This window comes from Ornithorhynchus anatinus, chromosome 1 (genome assembly GCF_004115215.2).
Source record: "Ornithorhynchus anatinus isolate Pmale09 chromosome 1, mOrnAna1.pri.v4, whole genome shotgun sequence".
NCBI classification, from domain to species: Eukaryota; Metazoa; Chordata; class Mammalia; order Monotremata; family Ornithorhynchidae; genus Ornithorhynchus; species Ornithorhynchus anatinus.
This window is the reverse complement of record NC_041728.1, coordinates 25,338,118-25,365,215: the sequence shown is the minus strand read 5'-3', so window position 1 is coordinate 25,365,215 and position 27,098 is coordinate 25,338,118. Positions and strand designations below refer to the sequence as shown.

Below are 27,098 nucleotides of genomic sequence, written 5' to 3'. Positions count from 1 at the left end.
CATCACTGTACCTGGCACGGGGAACTGAAGGCCATGTGAGAGAACCCAGGTTCTACTAGGGAGACTAGGTTTTGACTGGTCAGGTGAACACCTTCCTAATTCCTGGACTGCAACCTTGAGCCCCTGGCCTCTTCAAGGAGCTTGATGCCATCAGAATCGCCAGCTTTGAAAAATGATTGGAATCTTATGATTCCCTTCAAGGGCTGAATGTCTTCTTTACCTAGCATTTGTACATACCGCAATTTGAAATGTGATCGGACTTCCCCGTGTTCTATCTGAATCAGTTCATTGTAGCATGCAGTGACACTGCTATTCTCCATGTATCTCTGGAACAGAAGCAGAAACAGCATATCAACAGGCCACAATTATTTTTGAAACACCTTAGTAGACATATAAAAGTACTGCAGCCCAAACAGCGGACTCCCAAACCTTGTCCAGAGACCTTGGAGATACTGTAATTTCCCTCCCCTCCTCCTTCTGTCCTTATAATAGTTGAGTGCATACTGGGCACAGAGAACTGTACTAAACGTTTTCTACAATAAACACACCCTAGTGTAGTGGAAAGAACATAAGCCTGGGAGTCAAGAGGACCTGGGTTCTAATCCCGGCTCTGACACTTGGCTGTGTGATCTTGGGTATGTCAGTTTTTCTGGACCTAAGTTTCCTCATCTGTAAAATGGAAATTAAATACCTCCTCTGCCTCCTACTTAGACTGGGAGTCCCATGTGGCACAGGGACTGCATCTGACCTGATTATCTTTTATCTACCGACCTATCTTCTATCTACCCCAATGCTTAATTCAGTGCTTATCACATAGTAAGTGCTTAACTAACTCCACAACTGTCACTCTTTTTTATTATTACCACCCCTGAACCTACCCTTCATTGAACGTGGTCTGTTCTGCCATCTACAATGGGGAAAGAATAGAATTGGGCCTGTTGATGTCCTGGCAGGTTACACTGCTATTTCAACCTTTAGGCACCCTTGAAATGAAAGAACATTACAAAACCTTTCCTTGCAACCATAAAATGTGTCTTTAAATATAACATAAACCAGGTAATCAATCAGCCAATCACTACTACGCCCTACGCCAATCACGCCCTTTCCTCTCCACCCAAACGGCTACCTTACTGTTACAGGCTCTCGTTATATCCCGGCTTGACTACTGTGTCAGCCTTCTCTCTGATCTCCCTTCCTCCTCTCTCGCCCCGCTCCAGTCTATTCTTCACTCCGCTGCCCGGCTCATCTTCCTGCAGAAACGATCTGGGCATGTCACTCCCCTTCTTAAACAACTCCAGTGGTTGCCTATCAACCTCCGCTCCAAACAAAAACTCCTCACTCTAGGCTTCAAGGCTCTCCATCACCTTGCCCCTTCCTACCTCTCCTCCCTTCTCTCTTTCTACCACCCGCTCCGCTCCTCGGCCGCACACCTCCTCACCATCCCTCGGTCTTGCCTATCCCGCCGTCGACCCCTGGGCCACGTCTTCCCGCGGTCCTGGAACGCCCTCCCTCCTCACCTCCGCCAAACTGATTCTCTTTCCCTCTTCAAAACCCTACTTAAAACTCACCTCCTCCAAGAGGCCTTCCCAGACTGAGCTCCTCTTCTCCCTCTACTCCCTCTGCCCCCCCCCTTTACCTCTCCGCAGCTAAACCCTCTTTTTCCCCTTTTCCCTCTGCTCCTCCACCTCTCCCTTCCCATCCCCACAGCACTGTACTTGTCCGCTCAACTGTATATATTTTCATTACCCTATTTATTTTGTTAATGAATTGTACATCGCCTTGATTCTATTTAGTTGCCATTGTTTTTACGAGATGTTCTTCCCCTTGACTCTATTTATTGCCATTGTTCTTGTCTGTCCATCTCCCCCGATTAGACTGTAAGCCTGTCAAACGGCAGGGACTGTCTCTATCTGTTGCCGACTTATTCATCCCAAGCGCTTAGTACAGTGCTCTGCACATAGTAAGCGCTCAATAAATACTATTGAATGAATGAATACTATTCATTGAGTGTCTGAGTGCTAAGTACAGTAGTAGGGTTTTGGGAAGAGTACAGCAGAGATTGTTGCACCTGTTCCCTGACCTCAAGGAGCTCAAATTTTAATAAGGGAGATGGAGAGACTAAAATGATTTATAAATAGTGAAATCAGGAGGAAGAGTAGGGATAGAATAGGAAGTAGTACAAAATCATCAGATGAAATAGCTGAATGCATAAACATATCAATAACAATATACAGGTATGCACAGCACTGTACTAAATAAGCACTGGGAGTGAATATACAGGTGGGAATTAGACTTGTGTATACAGGGTAAGGGCTGGAGTATTGAGTTAATGGATGAAGGCTTCTTGGAGGGGAGATTTCAAGAGGGTTTTGAAGATGGGGAGAGAGTGGTAGATGGTCTGGAATATTTGTGGGGAGAGGCACATGGAGAAGTCAAAAAGTCAAAACCAGAATTCAAAACTACATTTCTCCGTGGAGCTGAAGGATGTAGAAAGAAAAGCAGAAGGAAAAGCCTATTTAAGAAAAAAAAAACCCTGAAGACAGAGAGGTAGAGAAAGAGATAACCCAAAGGAAATGGAAAGAACCAATGATTGCCCAATTCTTGTTGCTGAAAATTGAATGTACCTTCAGCTTCACCTCTCAGGGCCTAGCCTGGCAAGAGGGAAACTGACGCGATGGACCAAAAAGCATCATGAAGCTGATTCAAGTGATGGAGTCTCCCATCGGGATGCCTGGATGAACCTTTGTCCTGACACCTCAGTACTGAACCTGCCCGGGAGAACAGACAACAGTTCTACTGGCCTGCATGGTGCCACCTGCACTCTCTTGCCCCTGCTTCTGCGACAGTGCTCTGCTTACAGTAAGTGCTCAATAAGGGCAGTTGACTAACTGATTAGAGAACATTAAAAACAGCCCATTTCTGAATTGCTAGGCCCTATGATTAGCCCTTTGTCTTGCACCTAGAAGGAACCCAGGCACAAAGAGTGCCCAGCACCAACTGCAACCCAGAATGTGATTTCCTATCATTCCCACCTTCCACCACAGGGTCCTGATAAATGGCTCTTGACACCCACAGCCTCCAAGAACCCTGTTCCTGGAGCAAATAGGACCTTGGTGTGGAAGGCTCTTGGGTAAAGCCACTTGAAGCCCTCCTTCCAGGTCTCAGTTGTCTAGCTCAGAAAAGTGATTGGTGCAGAACTAGCCTGGTTTCTAAAAATCTGATCCACCACCAGTCTGGGGGGGCTTCATCCTTCATTTGGTAGGAGAACCAATGACCTGTATCAAGGAGAAAAAGCCCCGTTCCTAGAAGCTACAAGGATTTGACTCACAGGGCTACTTTCTGTGGTTAAAATCAGTCATACACTTGAAGAGGCACTGGTGATTAGCCACCAACTGGTGAAATGACATCACAGTTACATAAATCTGCATAAATTAAATGTCAAGGGGTATTTTTCCTAGGTTTTTATCTTCAGTGAGACTGACTTTCCTTTCCACCTCATAGGAAGAGGACACTCACCTACCCCTGCCTCAGCATGTAGTATGCAGGAGGCATGCTGCAAGCTTGCAGAGGATGGGGAAACTGGGGATTAATTTTCTCCTTTAGGCAAGAGCCTAGCTGAAAGGAAGCTTTAAGAAAAGGGCAGCAATAGGAGGAGAGGGAGGTGGACAATTGAAAGGGGCTGTTTTTCCAATGGCTCTTCTCTCCAATGGCTCCTTCCCCTCCGCCTTCAAACCACCCATGTATCTCGAATCCTAAAAGAATCCTCCCTTAATCCCACTGACCATTCTAGCTATCGCCTCATCTTCCTCCTACTACCATTCCTGTCCAAACTCCTTGAATGAGTTGTTTTCTGCTGTTGCCTCTACTTCCCCTCCTCCAACTCCCTTCTGCAATCTCGCTTCCATCCCCTGAAACTGCTCTTTCCAAAGTCACCAATGACCTCCTCTTTGCCAAATCTGACAATTCTATTCCATCCTAATTCTCCTTGACTGTTCAGCTGCCTCTAACACTGTAAACCACTCCCTTTCCCTGGAAACACTTTTACCTTGGTTTCACTAACACTGTTCTCTCCTCTTTCTACTGCTCCTTTGTGGTCTCTTCCGTGGGCTCCTCCTCTGCTTCCCCTCTAAACTATGGGAGTCCCTCAAGGTTCAGTTCTGGGTCCCCTTCTTTCCTCCATCTACAACCACTCATTCACTCTCGCTTCGACTAAAATCTCTACTCAGATGATTCCCAAATGTTGATCTCCAGCCAAGATCTCTCTCCTTCTCTACAGTCTCGTATTTCCTCCTGCTTTCAGGATAACTCTACTTGGAAGGCCTGACACCTCAAACTTAACATATCCAAAACTCCTTATCTCCCCACCCAAACCCTGTCCTCCCCCTATCTTTCCCTGTCTCACAAGCCCATAACCTACTCATTATCTTTAACTCATTTCTCTCATTCAAGGCACATATTCAGTCTGCCACTAGATCTTGTTGATTCTGTCACCACAACACTATCAGAATTTGCCTCTTCTCCATCCTGACTGTTATTATACTAGTTCAAGCTCTTGTGCCCCTTCTTGATTAATGCGTCAGCTTTCTCACTGATCACCTGCTCTCCAGCCTCACCCCCCTTCAGTCCGAACTTCACTTTGCTGCCTGGATCATTTTTTCTAAAAAATCATTTTGCACACATTTTTCCACTCTTCAGATGCCCATCCAACTCAACATCAGATAGAAATTCCTCACTATCAGATTCGAGGCATGCAAACTGCTCTCTTCCCTCTTACTTATCCTGGCTCTAACCTTAGCCAGAATATTTCGCCCTTTAATACCAACCTACTCTCTGTTCTTCACTTTCCCCTCAGCCATTGCTGAACCCCTTGCTCCTGCCCTCCCACCTGCCTGGACCTCCCTGCCTCTACATGCCCAGTAGACCAGCACTCTCCCCATCTTCAAAATCCTACTCAAATCGTATCTTCTCCAGGAAGCCTTCCCAGACTAAATTGTCTCACACACACAAACACACCCCATACACACACCCCAATTTCCCTCCCTACTACCTCTCCCATCCCCCACTTATTCCCATCTCCAAGCATTTAGGTACCCCTCCCCATCCCCACGGCGCTTACGTACATGTCTTTGTAAAGGGGAGACTTCCCTTATCTGTAATTTATTTTAAAGTTTGCCTCTTCTATTATAATATTAAGCTCTTTGAGATCACGTCTACCAGCTATTGCACTCTCCCAAGTTCTTAGTACAGTGCTCTACATACAGTAAGCGCTCAAAAATACCATTGATTCATTAGTTCTCACCTCCAGGCCCTGGAAGGAACATTGCTAGCCTCTTCCCAGCCAAGTCCAATTTAAAAAAAATCTGATAGTCCCAACTTTGAATCTTTTTCTTTGTCTGTGAATCTTTGTTTTTCATTTCCATCTCTGCCTCCTGGGCTCTTTATGAGCCCCACTCCTTCCTCCAGTCCACCCACCACCACCTTCCCTTGGGCCCAGACAGCAAAATCCCAGACAATCAACATGCAACTTGAGCGTCTGCCATGGCAGAGGGGCTCGTGTTTGCTGCTACATACCCGGTCAAAGCCTGCGTGCAGAAGAGGAAGAACAGATGACTCTTCTTGGTCCCCTGACCTACGACGAAGCAGAAATGGGGGTCACTTGCAAGTTGCAAACCAGAATTGCTCCCCAGCCAAGCCCGACCTTTGAGTTATCCATGGAAGTACCTAACAAAGTAAGGGCCTGCAACGAAACATTCCTCCATCTGTAATCTCGCTGTGGGCAGGGAATATCTGTTATATTGTACTCTCCCAAGCGCTTAGTACAGTGTTCTGCACACGGTACGCATAGCAATAGATATAATTGATTGATGTGGCCTAGAGGAAAGAGGGGAGAATTGGGAGCCAGGAGACTTGGGTTCAAATCCCAACTCAACTCAAATCCCAAATCCCCACCCCGAGCGATACTCACATCACATCGCCTAGATGGGTTTTTATAATATTCACAAAAGCACCTACCTATTGTAAGCCTCCCACACCATTCCCTCTTCCCCATGTTCTCTGCATCCTTGAGGTTCCAGTGTTTCTGACTGCTCTTCTATTCTCAATGTACACTTGCTTCTTGGAGGAGCTCATCTGCTCTCACGGTGTCAACTATCAGCTCTCCCCAGAGGTTCTCAGAGTTGCCTCACTAGCTATGATCTGGCTCTTCTGCAATCTCGCAGTGTGGTCTAGTGGATAGAGCACAGGCCTAGGAGTCAGGAGGACCTGGGTTCTAATCCTGGCTCTGCCCTCATCTGCTGTGTGACCTTGGGCAAGTCACTTTACTTCTCTGGGCCTCAGTTAACATCTGTAAAATGGGGATTAAGACTGTGTGCCCATTGTGGACAGAGACTGTGTCCAGCCCAATTACCTTGTATCTATCCCAGAACTTAGTACAGTACCTGGCTCATAGCAACCACTTAAATACCACAATATTTATTATTATCCTCCTGCTTCCAGAACATCTGTATATGGACGGCCCACCAAGACCTCAAATTCATCATGTCCAAAAGGGAGCTCCTCATCTCCCTCCCAAATCTCTCTCCACCAAACTTTTCCATCTCAGTTGACATCACCACCATCTTCCCCGCCTCTTGAGCTTATATTCTTGGCATTATTCTTGACTTCTTTCACTCTTTCAACCCAATATTCAGTCTGTCACCAAATCTCATCTTCCACAACATCTCCAGAATCCAGCCCCTCCCTCCTCTGCAACCAAACTACCACCATGCTGGTCTAAGCACCTGTCATATTCTGACTCGACTGCTGCATCAGACTCTACACAGACCTCCCAGCCTCCAATCGCTCCCCTCTCCAGTGAATACTTCACACTGCTGCCAGATCATTCTCCTAATCACATCATACTCTGCAAGACTCCCCACTTTTCAATACCCTCCATTCCCCTCTACAGCAAGGAGAAATTCCTGATCATAAGCTTTACGGCAGTCGTTCAATTCTCTTCCCCAGACTTATTTTTACTTCTCTCCCACTACACTCTGGCTTGCAGACTTTATTCCTCTCAAGCCACTGTACTCACTGTGCCACATTCTCATTTCTCTTGCCCTGGCCTCATGCTCACCCCTTCCTGCCTGGAAATTCCTCTTCCTTTACATTCAGCAGACCAGTGATCCCCCCATATTCAGGGCCCTTTGGAAATACCCAAGGCCCTTGGGTATTCACCCACCTGCCCCCAGCAATGGACTTATGTCCACTTTGTGCTCTACTGTTTCCTCCTACTTGTAATTTATTTTAGGGTCTGTCTCAATCACTAGAATTCAAGCTCCTTTGGGGCAGGGATCATGTCTGTCAACTGTACTGAACTCAAGCTCTATGCAGAATAAGCACAATGAATATACAGACTGATAGATTTCCCTATTCTAGGCATGTTGGCAGCACCACACTCGGTGCTCACTGTTGAACTACTGCTTGATTTATACTAAAAATAATAATAATGGTATTGTTAAGCGCTTACTATGTGCCAAACACTGTTTTAAGCGCTGAGTTAGATACAAGGTAATCAGGTTGTCCATGTGGGGCTCAGTCTTAATCCCCATTTTATAGATGAGTTAAATGAGGCACCGAGTTAAGTGACTTGCCCAAGGTCACACAGCAGACAAGTGGTGGATCTGGGATTAGAACCCATGACTTCTGATTCCCAGGCCCACGCTCCTTCCATTAAGCCACATTGCTTCTCTAATTTATGTGCTTCTAATTGGATAATCACAGAGTGAATTTTGAGGCTCTCAGTTTTCCTGTTACAATTTATCTTCCTTATATTCTAATCTAAGTATTTCCATTTCGTCTTTTCAAAGAATGAAAGCAGAGTGCCTTAGCGGAAAGAGTTAGGACCTGGGAGTCAGAAGACCTGGATTCTAATCCCAGCTCTGCCACTAGTCTGCTGTGTGACCCTGGAAAAATCGCTTAACTTTTCTGGGCCTAGTTTCTTCATCTACAAATTGGGTATTAAATCCTAGCCCTCATATTAAGATTGGAGTCTCATATGGGATAGGGACTGTGTCTAGCCTGATTATTTTGTAATTACTCCAAGGTTTAGTACAATACTTAGAACATAGTATGTTTTATATAGCATCGTAACAGTTATCATTTAACTGAATCAGGTGCTCTCCTTAGCCGACTTTATCCCCACTATAGATTCACCCAGAAGAGGAAGGGGGAGGAGAAAAGGAGGAGGAGGAAGAGGCAGACCTTCTAGACTGGTCCCTCCTCGAGGGCAAGGATCACACCTACCAACTCTACTGCACGTACTCTTCCAAGTGCTTAGTTCAGTGCTCTGCACAGAGCAAACACTCCATAAATACCAGTGATTGAAGGGGTGGAAGAGCGAGAGAGGGGAGGAGGAAAGAGGATGACACGCTTCAGTCAATACCATCACCAGACACTGCTGAGCTCATTTAGGACCAAAGTGTGAAACCTTCAATGCAAAAGAAGCGATCACTTCAGCAATTCACCACACACTACAAGCCTCTGCAATGGCAGCTCCCACATCCCTTCTGACCCTGCCAGTGCTGCAGGAAGAGCCTGCAGTCAGAGAAGCCTCCCCCTCCCCCATCCCCCCCGCCCCCCACCCCAACCTCTACTAGCCCAAGCGCTGCAAGCCCAGGAGCCGAACTGTGGGGCGGAAAAACATACGGTGGTGAGACGACTGCCAGGATCACCGTGTGTTCCGATGGGTTCGTGGCACGGATGGACCTGCAATGGGAACGAATCAATCAAACAATGGTATAGATCGAGCGCTTACTGGGCGCATAGCATCTTACTAAGTGCTTAGGAGAGGATGATACAACTGAGTTGGCAGTCGCGATCCCTGCCCAAAATGACCTTATGGACTACTGCAGGTGACGGACATTAAAATAAATTAAATGCTGGTTCGGTTCACTCCCCGGGGGCTTTGGCTACACCCAAGGCTCTCGGGGACGAAGTCTCTTCAGATTATGGCACAAAAATCAAACCATGGTGCCTGCTCAGCTCCTCCAGGAGGTGGGGAGGTGTTCTTAGAGAGCCTCATTTTAAGGAAGACTTGTGCTGCGGTATCCCTTGAGGTTCACCATCTATCACAAAGGTGTGTTTTTCCTCATTCACTTTTCATCCTTATTTATTGCCATGCTACTGAACTGTTCAACTTACTGTAAGGTCTGCACCATCTTTCATTTCCTTGCCTTACTGGTTCAAGATTAAGGCCAAAAATTGAATAGCTTGGATGAGGTTATAGATGAAGATGAACTCCATTAGGAGAATGCTCCCTTCTAATGACAATAAGGAAACGTCTCTGAGACAGACAACTGTACAGCCCACAATTCCATTCCATTCCTAACCTGCTACATATTAGCAGCATTGGCTAGTAGATAGAGCATGGGCCGGGGAGTCCAAAGGATTGGATCTAATCCTGGCTCCACCACTTATCTGCTGTGTGACCTCAGGGCAAGTCACAATTTCTCTGTGTCAGAGTTACCTGCTCTGTAAAATAGGAATTAATACCGCAAGCCCCATAAGGGACAGGATCCGTGTCCAACCTGATTAGGTGTATCTACCCCAGTGCTTAGTACAATGCTGGCCCATAGTAAGCACTGAACAAATGCCTTTAAAAATTTGGTGTTTTTTTTTTTTAATTGAAGACTTGCCTCCTGCTAGACAGTAAACTCTTTAGGGCAGGGAATGTGTTTCTCCCTCATTTGACTGTAGGCTCCTTGTGGGCAGTGAGCCTGTTTCATCCTTCTGTGTACTTTACTAAGTCTACGATACAGTAGAGGTTCAGTAAATATCAATTAATTGGTCCTTTTAGAGTAGGAATTGATTTCAGGAGCTTTGAGTCCACTCTTTCAGCTTTCCTCTGCTTTCTGACAAACACCTGGGAGGTGGGGGTGGGGTGTGAACATGTCTTTTGTGGGGTTTTGAGGAAGTGGCAAACTTACCAGGGTGGTTCCGCCTGGCTCCAATTGGGTCTCCCCTATCGAACTTTTAAAAACGGGACCAGGAGGACTGCTGCAACTAGCTTCCGGGGAACTGGCATGCCACCGTCAGCAGGGCACAACAGTGGAGTTACCTGCAGACAGCTTCTGCATCGAAGTGTCGGGCATGGCGGTGATCAATTACAATTATTTCATGGTGCTTATCCAGGAAACATTCCAGGGCTGACTCTGGGGTCCGAGCAATATTGCACCAATAGCCGGCTCTGTCGCACGCCCACCAGAAGCCATCACTCTGATTGTCTTCCTTGGCGAAGATCAGCAAAACCTGAAAGATATGGGCAAGACCAGCCCCGTGGCAAAGAGATGAGTTAAAAGTCATCATTCACCACCCTTCATTCCTAGAGGTTTTTATACTGCCCTTTTGATGCACGTAGCAATTTTCATCCTCTACTATTTAAATGATCATCACTTCATATTTTTTTAATGGTATTTAGTATATGCCAGGAACTCTCCTGGTATTTGTTAGGCGCTTTCTATGTTTGGCACATAGTAAAGCACATAGCAAAGCCAGACAAGGGAAAATCCCATTTACCTCATTTTGAACAAACAGTGTGACGGAATTCTGTACAAGATCTGCAGTGATTGGTGTTTCTGTAGCACTTTAGAAACCCAACAAAAATTAATAAAAGTAATAATGGCATGCATTAAGTGCTCATTATGGGCTGGGCACTGTACTAAGCCCTGGGGCAGGCACAAGAGCATCAGATCAGATACAGATTGTGAAATCCATGTGGGACACAGATTAAGAGATAGGGAAAGTGGGTAACATCCCCATTTTACAGAGAAGGAAACAGACGCCTAGAGAGGTGAAGCAGGCTCTCTAGGGCCACATGGCAGGCCAACAGAGGAACCGAACTTAGACCTCACGTCTCCTGAATCCTTATCCTGGGCCCTTTCAAAATAAGCCACACTACCTCTCCAATTGGTGTTTCCAGTGACAGTGTATGGATCTGAAAGCTGGACAGTGAAAAAACAGGATACAAAGAACATCAATTTTTTTGAAACGAAGTGTTGGAGAAGGCTTTTGCGAATAACATGGACTGCCCGAAAGACAGTCTATGGATTTTGGAGCAAATTAAACCAAAGTGATCTTTGGAAGGCCAAATGACTCGACTTAGATGAGCATATTTTGGACACAATCATGAGGACTAATTCTCTGGAGAAGACACTAATGCTAGGAAAAGTCCAGGGAAAACGTGGAAGAGGCAGACCAGCAGCTAGATGGATATACATCATTAGAGTGATAACGGAAGAACCATTAGAAAGGTTGTGGATTATGGCAGAGGACAGGACGTTCTGGAGAAAGTATATACATGGAATTGCTATGAACTGGAAATGACTCAACCCCACTTAATTATAATAATAATAATATTCAACAGACATCAGCCTTTTTAAAACATTGCTCAGTGGAAAATGCATGGTTCATCATCAGCACATACCGAGTGTCTAAGGTGTGCAAAGCACTGGAAAAGGTGTTTGGGAATGTGCAGCAGAGTAGATATTTTGTGCTGCCTGCTTGACCCACATTATGGAGAAAGAGAGAGAGAGAAAAGTGTTAGATTCTTGGGCAGGGGTCCACTGTCTGAAATGGATTTGAATAGAGGCAATTATCTCATGCTGCTTTATTCAAGGAGACTTTCAAATTCTCAGTGCTTCCTTCAGTGTGCTTATAACAGGGAAAAAGCAAACCGCCCTTTCTGATTTCAATAATTTCTAATCTACATTCTAAGCAAAAGATGTCTACAGCATAAAGGAGCATTACTGGCTATGTCTTCTCAAGTAAGTAAGTGCAAGCCAGTATGTCTTCCGTTATAACCTCATTCTTTCTCCTTACACTATTCATAAATTATTTCTGTCTGCCTTCCCCATTAGACTGTGAACTACTTGAAGGCAGTGCATGTGCATAATAATAATTATAATAATAATTATTATTGCCATTATTATTTTCCTTAACATGAAAAATTATTATTTGTAGTATTGGTACAGTGCCAAGCAGTGTATTAAGTGCTGGAGTAGATACAGGTCCCACATGGGGCTTGCAATCTAAATAGGAAGGAGAACAGGTAGTGAATCCCCATTTTACAGATGAGAAAACCGAAGCACAGAGAAGTGACTTACCCAAGACCACACAGCACGCAAATGGTGGATCCAGGATTAAAACCCAGGTCCTCTGACTCCCAACTCACAATGTGGGACTCATCCATTCCAGTGCCATTCATGGACAAATAACCATTTCTCCTGACACTGTGTCACAACGTAGCAACAGGCTGGCATCCTCAAACACATCCTCCTTCCCCTAACCACATTCTGGCCAAAATGCATAGAGCAAACCCGTGTTTGTTTGAGCATGTGTCATAAAGATCCCTGAGGGGAGACGGGTCTCTTGCACGGGTCGCACTGAGGCCTTTGTGATCTGACGCTGAGCCTGCATCGGTTCTGCCTCCCAATGAGACTAAGCCATACCTGAATGGGATCTTGCGTCAGTCTCATCGGTCCAACTCGTACGTCTGCAGTCGAGACCTGCTAAATAAAAAGACAGAACGAACGTGAGCCGGTCGAGGTGTTGTGCAAAGGGAGGCAGGCTTTCCTAGGACACTCCAACTCAGGCTGAAGTGTCTCCTAGCCGAGACAGCCTTGGGATACTTCCTCCTCTCTGTAATTGATTTTTGTGTCTGTTTCCCCACTAGATTGTTAGCTCCTTTAGGAAAGGGATCATGTCTACAAGGTCGATTGTATTCATCCAAGGATTTACTACTGGGTGCCGCACAGGTTAGGTGCTCAATAAATCTGATCGATTGACGGATTGATTTCCCTACCCATGGCCTGAGCACCCCTATGCCTCACCCCTGACTCACCACCCCTGGGGGCGGGGGGTGACCTGGTGTGTGGTAGCAGGCTGGAAGGATGCTCCTCCCAGCAGGGAAAACATATGATAAGTTGGGGCCAGGGTGGCCCAAGGACGGCTCTGCCCCGGGTAGGAAGGGAGGGCCTGAGGATGCTCGCCCTCACCACGGCCATGATGGGCAGCTGCTTTTGTTTTCATTACCACTTGGGAACGTGCAATTCTTTTTCCGTTGAATTTATCTCATTATCTCTGTGTGTCTTTCCTCACTCCTGCCCCCTGTGGGCCTGAGATCATGTCCATTCAAGAACCTTACGCCCCCACCCCCACCCCCGAGTCCAGCGTTTTGCCCAAAGAAAGTGCTTAATGTCCGGCCGAAAGACAAAAATATCATGTGTTCTGGTACATTTCATGTGGCTTCAAAAAGAAGAATCCCTCTCTTTTGTTGAAACTGTTTTATCTTTCCATTTTCTGATACAGGAGACCAGCTTAGCCTTGTGCACATTTTCGACGGGCAAATGACTCATTCCGCACTGCATTTTCGTCAAAGGAACCGATTAATGCCACAGCCCTTACCCTCTTGAGCCAAGTCCAGCTCTCACTGCTGAAATGCTCTAACTCTGAGAGGACCGGTGTCATTTTTTTGACCCTTTCTAGTTAACCATAAACCAGAAAAAAAAACAACCCTTCCCATTTCCTAAGATCTGAGAGGCATTTGGCAGATTTTTCTTTACTTTGGAAAATTGCTTTTCCTCATTATACATTTGACCCAATTCATCTCTCTTCTCCCCACCCTTCTAACTCCCCCCTGCAACTTCAACACTTTGGCACCTCCTCTACACCTAGGTATACACATCAGCCCCTAAGACTAATGACAATTTATTTGTGTTCTAATATTTCCTCCTATTTGTAATTGATTTTAATGCCTGTTTCCCCCACTAGATTGTTAGCTCTTTCAGGGAAGAGATCATGCCTACAAGTTCTATTGTATTTTCCCAAGGATTTATACTACTATGGTCTGCACATAGTAGGTGTTCAATCAATACAGTCAATTGACTGATCGCCTGTTCTACCAGTCCCAGTAGTCTCTACCACTGAGGTATCGTACTAAGCGCTCTGCACATGGCAAGCACTCAATGAATACCATTGATTGACTAGTAGTTATCACTCGGGTGTGTCCTGCCTATGCAGAGCAGGATTCAATCCTGCCCTCCTTATGTGAGCATTTCCGCGTTGAGCCAAAAATATGTCAGTGGGTACGATCTCAATCAATACATATTGAGCACTGTACCACGTGCATGGAGTGCATATAATAGAAGTCAAAGACCCGATGCCTCCCCTCAACAAGCTGACAATTAAATAAGCAACATGGTGTAGTGGAAAGAGCATGGACCTGGGAGTCAGAGGACATGGGTTTTCATCCGGCTCTGCCTTTTGTCTGATGCTGCTCCCATTGTGCCCTGCTGCCTTCTTGGGGGCTGGCCTGGAGGGGCAGGCCCCTGACCCAGACTGTCTCTCCCCTAGAGACCACCTTTTCAGAGATGTCCAGAGAAGGATAAGACCTCAAAGTTTGCCTAGTTTTTCCTCCTGTGTCCTCCCTGCCCCCCTCACTTCCTAGGGATTTCGCAGGATCAAGACACTCAGAAGAACCTCGAAGCCATCTAGGGCAACCCTGCCCAATCCGGGCCCGATCTGTCACGGCTCACGAAGTCTTGTTGAACCTCTCCCACCTGTGTGAAGATGAAAAACCCCAATGATCTCTAGATCAAAGAATTTCCTTTCTTTCTCCTTGGGTGCCCTGTCCAAACCCGAGCTGCCCACTAAGACACCCTCTGTGACCCCACAGCCTCTACTCGGTTACTGCCCAGCTGTTTTACCTCTCTGAACGGAAACTAGACAAGTGAAATCTTGGGATGGAAAACATGACGAGGATCCGGGGCCTGTGTCATTCCCAGGCCCCAGCACGGACTCTTGCTTCCGGCTCAGGCACTTCGCATAAACATAACCCCGCGGTCCGCCTGAGCCACATGTTGGAGGGAGGAGCCGGGGGGATGTGATTGATTTCAGAAGGACAATGAAGTAAGCTGACATACAGAAGCCAAGCCTGAACTGTCTTCTCATCCACACTCAACATTTACGCACTTCATCCCTCTTCCCAGCATTTATGAACACATGTGTATTCACTTGTATACTGGATTATTTATTCAGCTATTTTTCACCCCTTACCTCGATCTCATCTATCTCGCTGCCGACCTCTCACTCGTGTCCTGCATCTGGCCTCCCTCTTCATACCTCATAATTACTCTCCCCACTTTCAAAGCTCTATTAACAGCACATCTCCTCCAAGAGAACTTGAGCGACTAAGTCTTCATTTTCTTTTTTCCCCATTCCCTTCTGCATCAGGTACCTCATCTGTGAAATGGGGATTAAGACTGTATGCCCTATATGGGACAGGGACTGTGTCTTATCTGATTATCCTCTATCACCCCCACCATTCAGTACAGTGCCTGCACATGGTATGTGTGCAATAAATAGAATGAGAAACAAATAAAGGACAAATTCACAGAGTTCAATGGGTTTTCTCATTTTGCCCCATTATTATGACCCTCACATGACAGATTTCGCTTTGTCTCATTTACCGCCTTTTGAATTTTGCCCACCGCCCCCCCCCCCCCCCAGCCATGTGATGGTAAGTCACCTGATGACATTCTCCTTAAGAACTGAAAATAACCAAATCTAGAGAATGAGGGAAATGGATGAATTCTGAATAACTGTGGAATCTGTGAATTACTGGGAGGAGATGGGAATGGTGAATACCTGCCCAAAAGTCAAGAATGGAAGAACTGAGTTCTAATCTCAGCACTGCCACTGGCCTGCTGGATGTTGTCAGGCAAGACACTTAGCTTCTTTGTGTCCCAGTTTCCTCATCTGTAAAATGAGGATAATAGTGATTATTATAATTATGGTGTTTGGTAAATGCTTACTATGTGCCAGGCACTGAACTAGTGCCAGGGTGGACACAAGCAAATCAGGTTGGACACAGACCTTGTCCCATGTGGTGCTCACAGTCTCAATCCCCATTTAACAGATGATGTAACTGATGTCCAGAGAAGTGAAGTGACTTGCCCAAGGTCACTCAGAAGACAAGAGGTGGAGACAGGATTAGAACCCATGACCTTCTAACTCCCAGGTCCAGGCTCTATCCACTACACCATGTTGCTTCTCTAATTCTGGTCTCTCCCTTCTTCATCGAAACTGAAAGTACCCAGGAAAAACAAATGTGCTGCCAATTCAAGTTATTATATCATCACTATTATCACTAAATCATCAACATACTATTATCATGCTATTATAGTAATAATAACATATCATAATTATTACACTGTATAGGGAGGAGGAGAGGTCTAAGACTCACAAACAGCCCAGGTAAGCTCTTCTTCAGAGTGCCCCAGTGCCCCCGGGGAAGATTGGGGGACTTAGAGAGGATGGGACCCTACTTGGTGTCACCGGGTTTCATCAGCATGAAGAGACAGATGGTATTTTATATTCGGGGCCTCCTGGGAGACGGGCCATACCCTGAACGAAGTACTCCTGCTGGGATCCATCTCCGGCTTGTGACACTTGGAACTTGCCCCAGACCTCTAAATTGTGAATGGGACAAGTTTGCCTGAACACTCAAGTGGCATGCTTTCCAAATACACACACACACACACACACACACACACACAAAAAAAAAAAAAAACAAAACCCCCAAAAAACCACCCTCTTTGTCTCCACAGAATCATTACTCAGTGAAATCTGACAGAAAAACGATAATTACGAGTGGAGGAAAGCAATTTAAGGAAGCAACCAAAATGATTTCTCAAGCCCAGTGCACATCTATTTGATTTTGATTTAAAGTAATTTAAATGCCTAAACTAAAAACTGCAGCAAGAAGACATAAGATAAGACTCGGTCCTTATTCTTTATATAACCCATTTTCTGACTGCCACTCTCTGGCCTTCTTAAATACTGTTATTCAAATAAACTAGCATTCACAAGGGTACAGTGTGCATAACGCTTTATACCACTTGTAACGCACACACACAGCAGTGTCTCTTAAGTGTATGTTAAGCACTTTACTACTCACCCCAGACCACAGCACTTAAACACATTCCCTCATACTCTACTATTTCCACTATCTGTAATCTATGTCTGTCTCCTCCATAGACCATAAACTCCTTGTAGGCAGGAACTGTGCCTACCAACTCTACTATACTGTACTTTCCCAAGCAATTAGAACATTGCTTGGCACACAGTAAGTGCTCAATAAATACCACTGACCAATTCATTGATTGCTACAAAATAGAGACAAAGCAAAATGCCAACAGTAAACCTTTGCCTTGCACTTGTGCTCAGTTCACCTGGATTGGATTGATATGCAAAGTTCACTATTTAGGATACGGAATGAGAAATTGTTCTAAGAAAGTAGATCCATTTTTTCCTTCCTGAAAAAAGTCGGAAGTGTTTCTGGAGAATGTTGGGGTTTTTTTTGTACTCAAGTGGAATTCTTGGAATACATTTGCTCAGGGCTCAGAAGCAAGATGGCTGTGTTCTTGCCTCAAAACTCTTGAGAAACCACCAGGTGGAACTCCAGGTCTATGGGGTCCCCAAGGACACTTGGCAGTGACAATTCAGATGCCTAAACACTGACTCACTTCAAAATGATAGGGACAAAACCATGAAGAGAACATGGCAGTTCAAGTTTCCTCCAACAAAGATGAGCCCAAATAAGCCAGGAAAAGATTATGCCCTACCTGAGGCTCCTCCTGTGGATGAAGGCTTTTTAGCGAGCAGGTACAGGTATTCACAATTGGGAATTGGGAATGTGTTGGGCACAGAGGTGCCAACTTTTTACTGGGAGTGCAGGGCTGAAGAGAGGATAGGAGTTTCAGGAGAGGAGAGGAGGACAGGGAGGGGACAGGCTTCCAAGTGCTAACAGTCTGGTAGGCCAGCATTTTGAGTCTTTTGAGGCCTGATTGGAAACTCTCAGGTCTTGATGGAGAACTGGGGTGGTGGGAGAGAGTGGGAACCCTGCTCAAACTGCTCTAGGGCCATCACCCTTATGCAGGTGGCAGCTGTGGATCAGCTCTGAAATGACAGGCATCCTAATCATCTTGGAAGGAGAAAGGGATTCTTGGTACTTGGGTTCTAATCCCAGCTCCACCACTTGCCTGCCATGTGATCTTGGGCAAGTCACTTAACTTCTCGCTGCCTCAGTTTCCTCAACTGTAAAATGGGGATTCAATATCTATTCTCCCTCCTAAATAGACTGTGAGGCCCACGTAGGACAGGGACTGTGTCCAACCTGATTATCTTGTACCTACTCCAGCACTTATGTTTGGCAAACAGTAAGCATTTAACACATCAGAATTATTATAATTATTCTGATGGTCATCTTTCAGGGAAATGGGGTGATAATTTGTATGGAGCCTGTTGAAAAAAGCATGGGGCTGGGAGTCAAGAGACCCAGGTTTTTGGCCTATTGGGTGACCTTGGGCAAGTCACTTCTAAGGGCCTCAGTTTCCTCTTCTGTATAAAAGGAATAAGATACCTATCCCTTGGACGGTGAGTTCCATGTACAACAGGGGTTCTGTCTGTTGTGATTATCTTAAATCTACCGCGGTGTCCAGCACATAGTAAGCACTTAGATAAGTATCATAATTCTGAATTACTATTGTTATCCTCACTTCTCTTTAGAGATATGCATCTCCCTAGCATTGTTGGTTGGCTATTTTCGGAGAAAATATGGATTAAAAATATGGATAAAAAGGGAAGTCAGGGGAGGAGGATGGGACAGGTTCAGGAGTACAGGGGAGCAGTTAATCCAGAACTTGGATGCCAAAGGCAGGGCTGCCGAGGTAACAGAACAAGAAGAAAAAATTTGATTCCGGCCCTTGGAGGTGAACTGTGAGCACAGTACAGCTGGTCCCATGGTAACATGGGTTTTCATTGCCTAGTTAGATCAAACAATCAGGGGTATTGATTAGTGTTTACTGTCCGCCTGCCACCACACTAAGCCCTTGGAAGAATGCCAGAGGCAAAACACATATTCCCTATGCTCGAGGGACTTTCAATCCAATGGGGGAAGATGGAGAGATATGAATGATTTATCAATGATGTTTCTGGCTCTGCCCCAGCAAGGAAATGAGGCAAAGGGATGTGGGATTACATAATTAGGAGGAACAGAAAGAGGAAAGGTGGCAACAGAGTGTTGCCAAAGGGTGGAAAACCCACCTGATCTAACATCAGTCTATCAATCAGAAGTATTCAGTGAGCTCTCACTAAGTGTACTAAGTGCTTAGGAAAGTACAACACAACAGAGTTGGTAGACGTGATTCCTGCCCAGAGCTTCCAGTCTATAATCTCCTAATATGACAAAGTGAATTTCTACCTATGCTAAAGTCTAGGAAATGAATACTACAGGTATACACAGCATCAGTGTGATACATGGCGTCAGTGTGACAGTCCTGTTTGTGGAGATCTCTGAAATGCAATTCTCTGAAACAGTCTTTTTCCTCTCCACTGAAGCAGCAGGACCATGCCTGGCTATGTTGCTCTCTTCACATTTCGGCATAACCAAGTCTGGGGAACATCCAAAATGCCAAAGGCCAGTGGAAACAGCAGAAACATCACATCTCCAAATACTTCTTCTATTTTAAAAAGCATGATTAGAAGGATGGGTGTCTTTGAAATGTGACTGATTATCCATCTGGGGCTAGGATGACCACATAAAACATCCACCCTAGAGTAAAAGAATCTCTGGTTTACAGATTCTTAGGGTTCTTCAAGCTCAGGATGGTAACAATTACCTGAATAATTCAGCCCAGGCCCATTAACTTTGCACCAGAATATCTGCATGGAGTCTGAGGGTCAGCTACAGAATTTTTTCTTAATGGTATTTGTTATACACTTACTTGGTTAGGCACTGTACTAATGGCTGGGTTTGATACTAGCTGATCAGGCTGGATACAGTTCATGTTCCACATTGGTCTCATAATCTTAATTCCCTTTTTACAGATGAGATTACTGAGGCAGAGAGAGGAGAAGTGACTCGCACAAGTTCACAGAGCAGAAAAATGGCAGGGTTGGAATTCGAACAGTCCTTCTGACTTCCAGCCCCATGCTCTATCCACTAGGCCATGCTGTGCTGAATTTTACTTAAGCTATTTCAAGAAGTCAAGGATGGACGGCCCAATTACTTTTCATACGTGTTCCTCACGTGATCCATCCTCTGCACCAAAGAGAAGAGCTGAGGCCACTATCCTGATCACTCGGGGCTAAAAGACCTGAGTAATGCTGCTGTCAGTGAATCTCAGGGGATCCAAGATTGTAAATAAAGTCCTTATTTATACCCTCTTTAGCACTCCTGTATATACACACACTTTATATATATATGTGCATGTATATGTGTACATATATACATGTACATATATATGCTTTTATTCTGGTCAGAAATATTTTTATGCTTATCTGCCCCATCATGGAGGGCAGGGAACATGTCATTTGGTAATTCTGTACTTCCCATGCATGGAATACATTGCACCACACCAAGTGGGTCCTCGATAAATGCTACAATTCCTACTGCTATTGGTATGTGTTAATCTAAAAGTTTGTAACAATGCAAAATGTTCAATTTAGTGTGGCAGAAGATGTACAGAGCATCTGCTCAATCCAGAGGCAGTGGTGACAGCTTTTTGGGAAAAAGCCCTCCCAGCAGGGTCCTCAACTCTCAGTTCTGGCCTTTGGGGTGCAAGGGGAGACAGTGTTAAGAAGAAGAGGGAGAAAATGCATCTGGAGCAGCATAATTCTAGGGTGAGCTGAGAGAGAGGGCAGGGATTCTTTCATTCATTTATTAATTGCATTTATTGAGTGCTTACTGTGTGCGGAGTGCTGTACTAAGTGTTTGGGAGAGTACCAGTAAACACACAGTAAACACACACATTCCCTCGGGCAGGAGCTCGGGGCCAAGGCTTAGCTTCTGCATGCTGCTCAAGACAGCTGTGGGGCAGGGCTGCCATCTTCTGCAGCATCAGCCAGGAGATGGGGAAACCAGAGGTTTTGGGTTCCTAATTCTGGGTGGGGTGGTTTACTTAAAATGTATTATTCTGAAAAAAAAAATAAACTTTCTTATTAAGGTTGGAATTCTGGAGTGATTTTTTAAAAAGTGTTCTTGAAAACAAACCCCCTTCCCAAACCCTGGCCTGTGTCAAAATTGGGCAAAATGACCTTCTGGCCAAAATAATTGCCCACCTCTGACCCTGGCCAAACCCGACCTGAACTCCCATTTCCCTAATGACTTTGAGGTAAACACTCTCCATCCGCAGCAAATGAGCACACTCACTGCAGGCTAATTCTGAGTGTAAACAGGGACCGCTCAACAGGGAAATCTCTATAAGTAATCTGTTAATTATTACCATCTTCAAAGCCAATTATGGTGCTCAAGAAATAAACACCATTCACCTTTGTTTCTAAATCTACATCCAGAGAAATTCATTGTTCACTCAGACGCTGTCCTCACCTGAACCTCTCCAGCAACTTTGGTAAACATTTCCTTTGTGTTTTGTTTTTTCACCAGTACAGCCCCAAAGCATATGAAAGTTGACTTAGGTACTGCACACTGTCTGAGGAGCTTTATGGATGACTTTATGGATCCATCCTGTTGGTGCAGTGTGAAAAAGGGAATGCTAGAAAATGCAGCAGAAGGAACAAAACGCTCATCGGGAGGGTAGGAAATCAGAACACTCCTTGGGGAAATGCTGTGCCAGATGCAACTGCCGACCATGGCAGGAACTGTTGCATTCTGTTGACAGTGCTCTCCCAAGTGCCTAGTACATTGCTCTGCACACAATAAGCACTCAGTAAATATCGTTGACATTGATGGAAACTCATAATGATCTGAATCCGCTGAGCAGGAGGAGGTCAGTGGGGCAGCAACTACTAGAGCAATCAACCCCTGGGGGGCATGGTTGGGGGGGGTGCAGTCTCAGAATCCTCAGTCCCCCCATTGCTGTGGGGGGAAGGATGCAGGGGCCATGGGAAGTCACCCACTCCCTTCACCACCCCTGTCCAGCTAGAAGCCAGGGTGTGCGGTGGCTGAATCTCCATTTTATACATAAGGAAACTGAGGCCCAGAGAAGCTAAGTGACTTGCCCAAAGTCACACAGTGGGCAAGTGGCAGAGCTGAGAATAGAACCTGTGTCCTCTGATTCCCTGGTCCCTGCTCTTTCCACTATACAGGCCATGCAGTGCCTCACTGTAATCCATGATGGGGCAGGGGGAAAGGATGTAAGTCAATGAAAGTAAAAAAAGGAGGGGGCCTGAATAATCTGTTAATTAAATGGCATTTATTGAGCACTCACTGTGTGCAGAGCACTGAACTAAGAGTAAATACAGAGTTGGGAGACACTTCCCTGCCAACAATGAGCTTACAGTCTAACAGGGACGACAGTCTCAAGGTGGAGCGATGGCATCTCCTGCTATGCATAATGGTCGGGCCTCAACCTCCTCAATGAATGGCATTTATTGAGCACTTACCACATGCAGAGCAGAGTCGCAAAGACTTTGGCTCCAAGAATGTGCGTGAAGGAATTGATTACAGAGATGCTGGTTCCTGCAGTGCCACTGACCCTCTCTGGCCCTTGCCAAGTGGCTTCCCGCTGGGCCATGGAGTGCAGCCAACGCGTAGGCGGGGAGGCATGCGGCATATTGCAAAACGCTCACAAACATTTTGGGTACAAGACCCATTTCTGGCCAAAGCAGCGGGGGCATAATGTCGAGGCTGAGCCATAACACTACCGGCCAGCTGGCCGTTGCCAGGGTAGCCAGGTTGGTGGCCTCAGCGGCCATCTAAATCATTCACTCCTGAATAAGCAAGCTGACAGGGTAAAGTTTAATTTATTCATCTTTGGCCATTAGAATGAAAAGACAGCCAAGTCCTTCTTAGCTATTGGTCTGAGTTTGCTGGACAAGGAACTTGAAAGGAGTGAAAAGATTAGAAGCTGTGCCTCCCGAGAGATTTTAAATGAAACATTATTCCTCTCCGTCTCCTTTCCCACTGCCATTCACAATTCTTGTTTAGAAGGCTACAGTGTTAGAGGAAATGGGACTGCTTCCTTGCAAGTTTTATTTTTTTGACAGTTCAAATCTCTGAGCAGAACTTGGTTATTTCAAGAGGCTCTCAGCAGCTTTCAGAATTTTAGAAACAGAACTGAAAACCTGTAGAAGGTCTCCTTTGCACAAGTCAAAAGTTAATCATCCTTGATCAATAAGTATATTTTTCTGCTTTTTATCTTCCAATGAAAGTAAAGTAGGCCATGACAAACATGACAAAGGGAGTTAAGGAACTTGTTTTTATTCCTGTTAAAAAAAAATGGTCTTACCTTAAAAAACATCTTCAAAATAACTTTGAACATAAGCTTTCAGAAATTCAACCCCATATCACCTAATCTGGAGGCTCAACAAAAATGCACATGATGCAAATGAAGTGAAGCACAACCACCCAGAATGAATGTTTTCACTATACATTTCAGATAAAACCTCGCAAGGGAACCAGGAATGTTAGTCCAACAATGCAAGCCTTTTTGGGTACAAGACATCATAGGGGCAGAAGAAATGGGGGTGCATGGGCAGTTTGGGATTGGGAAGGACTATAGAGTGAAAGTTTTTTATGGTATTTTTTTTAAGTGCTTACCCCATGCCAGGCACTGTATTAAGCACTGGGGTAGATACAATCTAATCAGGTTAGACACAGTTCATGTCCCATATGGGGCTCAGTCTAAATCCCCATTTTACAGAGGAGGGAACTGAGGCATACAAAAGTTAAAGTGACTTGATCAAGGTCACAAAGCAGGCAAGAGGTGAAGCGAGAATTAGAACCCAGGGCCTTTGCCTCCGGGGAACATGCTTTTCCTCTAGGTCATGTTGCTTCTCACTGTGAGAAGGCAACATCCATAGCCTAAGAAAATTGGGAATACACACAGTGACCTGAAAATACAAGTATCTAATTGATTTCTTTTTTCTGAGTGTCTGTCCATCCTCCCCTCAACTGGATTGTGAGCCCCTTGTAGGACAGGAAGCCTTTTTTTAATGGTATTTAAGTGCTTACTATATGTCAAGCACTGATCCAAGAGCTGTGGTAGATACAAGTTAATCACGTTGGACCCAGTCCTTGTAGCACAAGAGGCTCACAGTCTAAATAGGAGGGAGAATGGGTGTTGAATCCCCATTTTACAGTTGAGGAAACTGTGGCACAGAAAAGTTCAACGACTTCCCCAAAGTCACACAGCAGACAAGTGGTAGAGTGGGGATTAGAACCCAGGCCTGTTTTTTCTGTTCCTTTGGGTCATGTTGCTTCCCAGTGAATTCATTTTGTATCCATCCTGGCAAGCAGCACAGAGTTCTGCACCCAGTCAATAAATACCATAACTAAACATCCTTGAGTTGGTCACCCAGCCGCTCCTACTGATGATTGCACTTGGAGCCAAGCCCTCAGGCCACACAGGTGATTCTGAATCATTCAGCCATGGCACTGTAGCCATATGGGCACATGGGTACACAAGGAAGTTGAAGACATAATCAACAGGGTCAGGATGCTTTTTAGGAACCTTAACAGAGTCAAGCGATGAGGTAGCGAGTGTCTCACTCCTACCATCTCTCTCACTCTAACTGAAAGGCCTCCCAGGCTGGAAGAACCAGGGAGCTCCAGAACCTTGTGTCTTGGCAGGAGACATCCTGGAGCCCAGCTGACTGAATCCCTCCCAGACGCAGTGGCCCAGAAAGGAGGCCTTTATAACTTTTAAACCCTAGGTGGAAAGTTGCCCTTTCAATGCAACTCAGCTCCCTCACCTCCCTCTGGCACCCCCTTCCCCCATGTCATGATCACTCCCTCAGTCGGCTTCCTCCACTCAGGCAGCTGAACGTAACTGGTGGAAATTCAGGCCCTAGGCTGATTTCCAATTTCTTTCCAATTTGCACCAATTGGCTCAGTCAAGTCACAGTGACCAGTAGTTTTCTCTCTCTGGCCACTTATTTTTTTTCTCTGAGGTCTCTTTGGTGGGTTCTTCCTCTGCCTCCCACTCACTAACTGTGGGAGTCCCTTAAAGTTTAGTTCTGGGATCCTGTTCTCCATCCACAATGACTCCCTTGGAGAACTCATTCAAGTCCATGGCTTTAACCATCACCTCTATGCGGATGATTTCCAAATCTTCATCTCTAGCACTGATCTCTCTCCTCTAAAGCTTCACATTTCCTGCCACCTTCAGAATATCCTTAGATGTCCTGCTGTCATTTCAAACATGTCCAAAACCGAACTCCTTATCTTCCCACCCAAACCCTGTCCACCCTTTGACTTTCCTGTCACTATAGACAGCACCACCATCCTTTCTGCCTCATAAGCCCGTAACCTTGGCGTTATATCATCGACTCATCCCACTTATTCAACCCACATATTCAATCTGTCACTAAATCCTGAGGATTCTAACTTCTCAACATCATAAAATCTGTCCTTTCCACTCCATCCAAACTACTACCATGCAAATCCAAGCATTTATCCTATTCTGTCTTGATTATTGCATCAGCCTCCTTGCTGACCCTTCTGCCTGTCTCACCACTCCAATTCATATTTCACTTTGCTACCCAGATCATTTTTTTTCAAAAATGTGCTGTCTACGTTTCCCTCTCCTCATGAACCTCCAGTGGTTGTCCATCTACCTCCACACCAAAAAGAAACTCTTTACCATCAGCTTTAAACCACTCGATCGCCTTACTCCCTCCAACCTTACCTTGCAGCTTTCGTACTATAATCCAGCCCACACACTCCACTCCTCTAATGCCAATTTATTCACTATATCTCAATTTCATCCTCTCACCCACATCCTGCCTCTGGGCTGGAACACTCTTTCTCTCCATATCCGACAATCATTCTCCCAACCTTCAAAGCCTTAGTGAAGGCTTATCTCCTCCAAGAGGCTTTCTTCAACTCCCTCATTTCCTTTTCTCCCACTCCCTTCTGTGTCACCCTTGCACTTAGATTTACACCCTTGATTCACCCCACCTCAATCCCTCAGCACTTATGTACATTTCTATAATTTACTGATTCATATTAAAGTCTGTGTCCTCCTCTAGATTGTAAGCACCTAGTAGGCTGCGAATTCATCTACCAGCTCTCTCTTGCATCTCCCAAGTGTTTAGTACAGAGCTCTGCACACAGTGTTTAATACATTTGATTAAACAGTGATATTCTTACACAAGCTGCTTCTGCAATAATAAATGTATTTGTTAAGCACTTATTATGTGCCAAATACTGTATTAAGTGCTGGGGTAGATACAAGATAATCACGTCAGAGAGAGTCTCTGCCCCACATGGAGCTCACTATCTAAATGAGAGGGAGAATAAACATTGAATCCCCATTTTACAGATGAGGAACCGGCACAGAGAAGTTAAGTGACTTGTTCACAGTCAAACAGTAGACAAATAGTAGAGCCGAGACTAGAACCCAGATCCTTATATTCCCAGTCCCATGCTCTTTTCACTAGCCATGCTGCTTCTCTATGTAACACAGATTGCTAGTGCTTGGAGAAAAGTATGTATGTGATCCTTTCCTGTAATTAACTTTATGCTCGCAAGGGAGAACTCTGCCTTTGAAAATGGCTTACCAGAACCCATAGCATATTATGAACCAAATATGCTAATGGGTGACATCCTTGAGCTGGTCACCCACCCGCTCCTACTGGTGATTGTGCTCAGAGCCAAGCTCTCAGGACACGAGGGTGATTCTGAATTATTCAGCCATGACACTGTAGCCAAACCCTTAGCTCTAACAGTTTTTTACCTTCCCTTTAATGCATCCAGTAGAACCCTATAAATCTTCAGAATACATACTCGGTCATCTGCCAGAACAGCTCTAGGAGAAATAATTACAGTACCTCGTACGCACTTACTAAAGCACTGGAGTAGATACAAATTGATGAGGTTGGTTCACAATCTAAGATGGAGAGTTGGTGATTATTCCCATTTTACAGATGAGGAAACAGAGGCTCGGAGCTTAACTGACTTGCTCAGACCAATCAGTCAACAATATTTTTTGAGCATTTACTGTATGCAAAGCACTAAACTAAGTGCTTGGAAAAGTACAATAGAGATCGACATGATTCTTGCCCTCAAGGATGTACAATCTGGACATTAAAATAAATTA

General features: G+C 45.2%; 1 protein-coding gene across 7 annotated transcripts in view; it reads right to left on the bottom strand.

The window, feature by feature from the left end:
• The window catches only part of PDE8B (phosphodiesterase 8B), a 181,530-nt gene that overhangs the window by 41,314 nt on the left and 113,118 nt on the right, over nt 1-27,098 (bottom strand). For 4 of the 7 annotated variants that reach the window (XM_029065012.1, XM_029065006.2, XM_029064988.1 and 1 more), the window contains 5 exons: nt 12,486-12,545; nt 10,097-10,287; nt 8,686-8,745; nt 5,572-5,629; nt 238-326 (listed from right to left, as the gene is read on the bottom strand). In XM_029065012.1, coding sequence (XP_028920845.1) covers nt 238-326; nt 5,572-5,629; nt 8,686-8,745; nt 10,097-10,287; nt 12,486-12,512 — 425 coding nt within the window. In that variant the 5' untranslated portion in view covers nt 12,513-12,545. The remainder of the gene's footprint in view (nt 1-237; nt 327-5,571; nt 5,630-8,685; nt 8,746-10,096; nt 10,288-12,485; nt 12,546-27,098) is intronic. The other 3 variants (XM_029065025.1, XM_029065017.2, XM_029064997.2) reach the window with 1 other exon arrangement.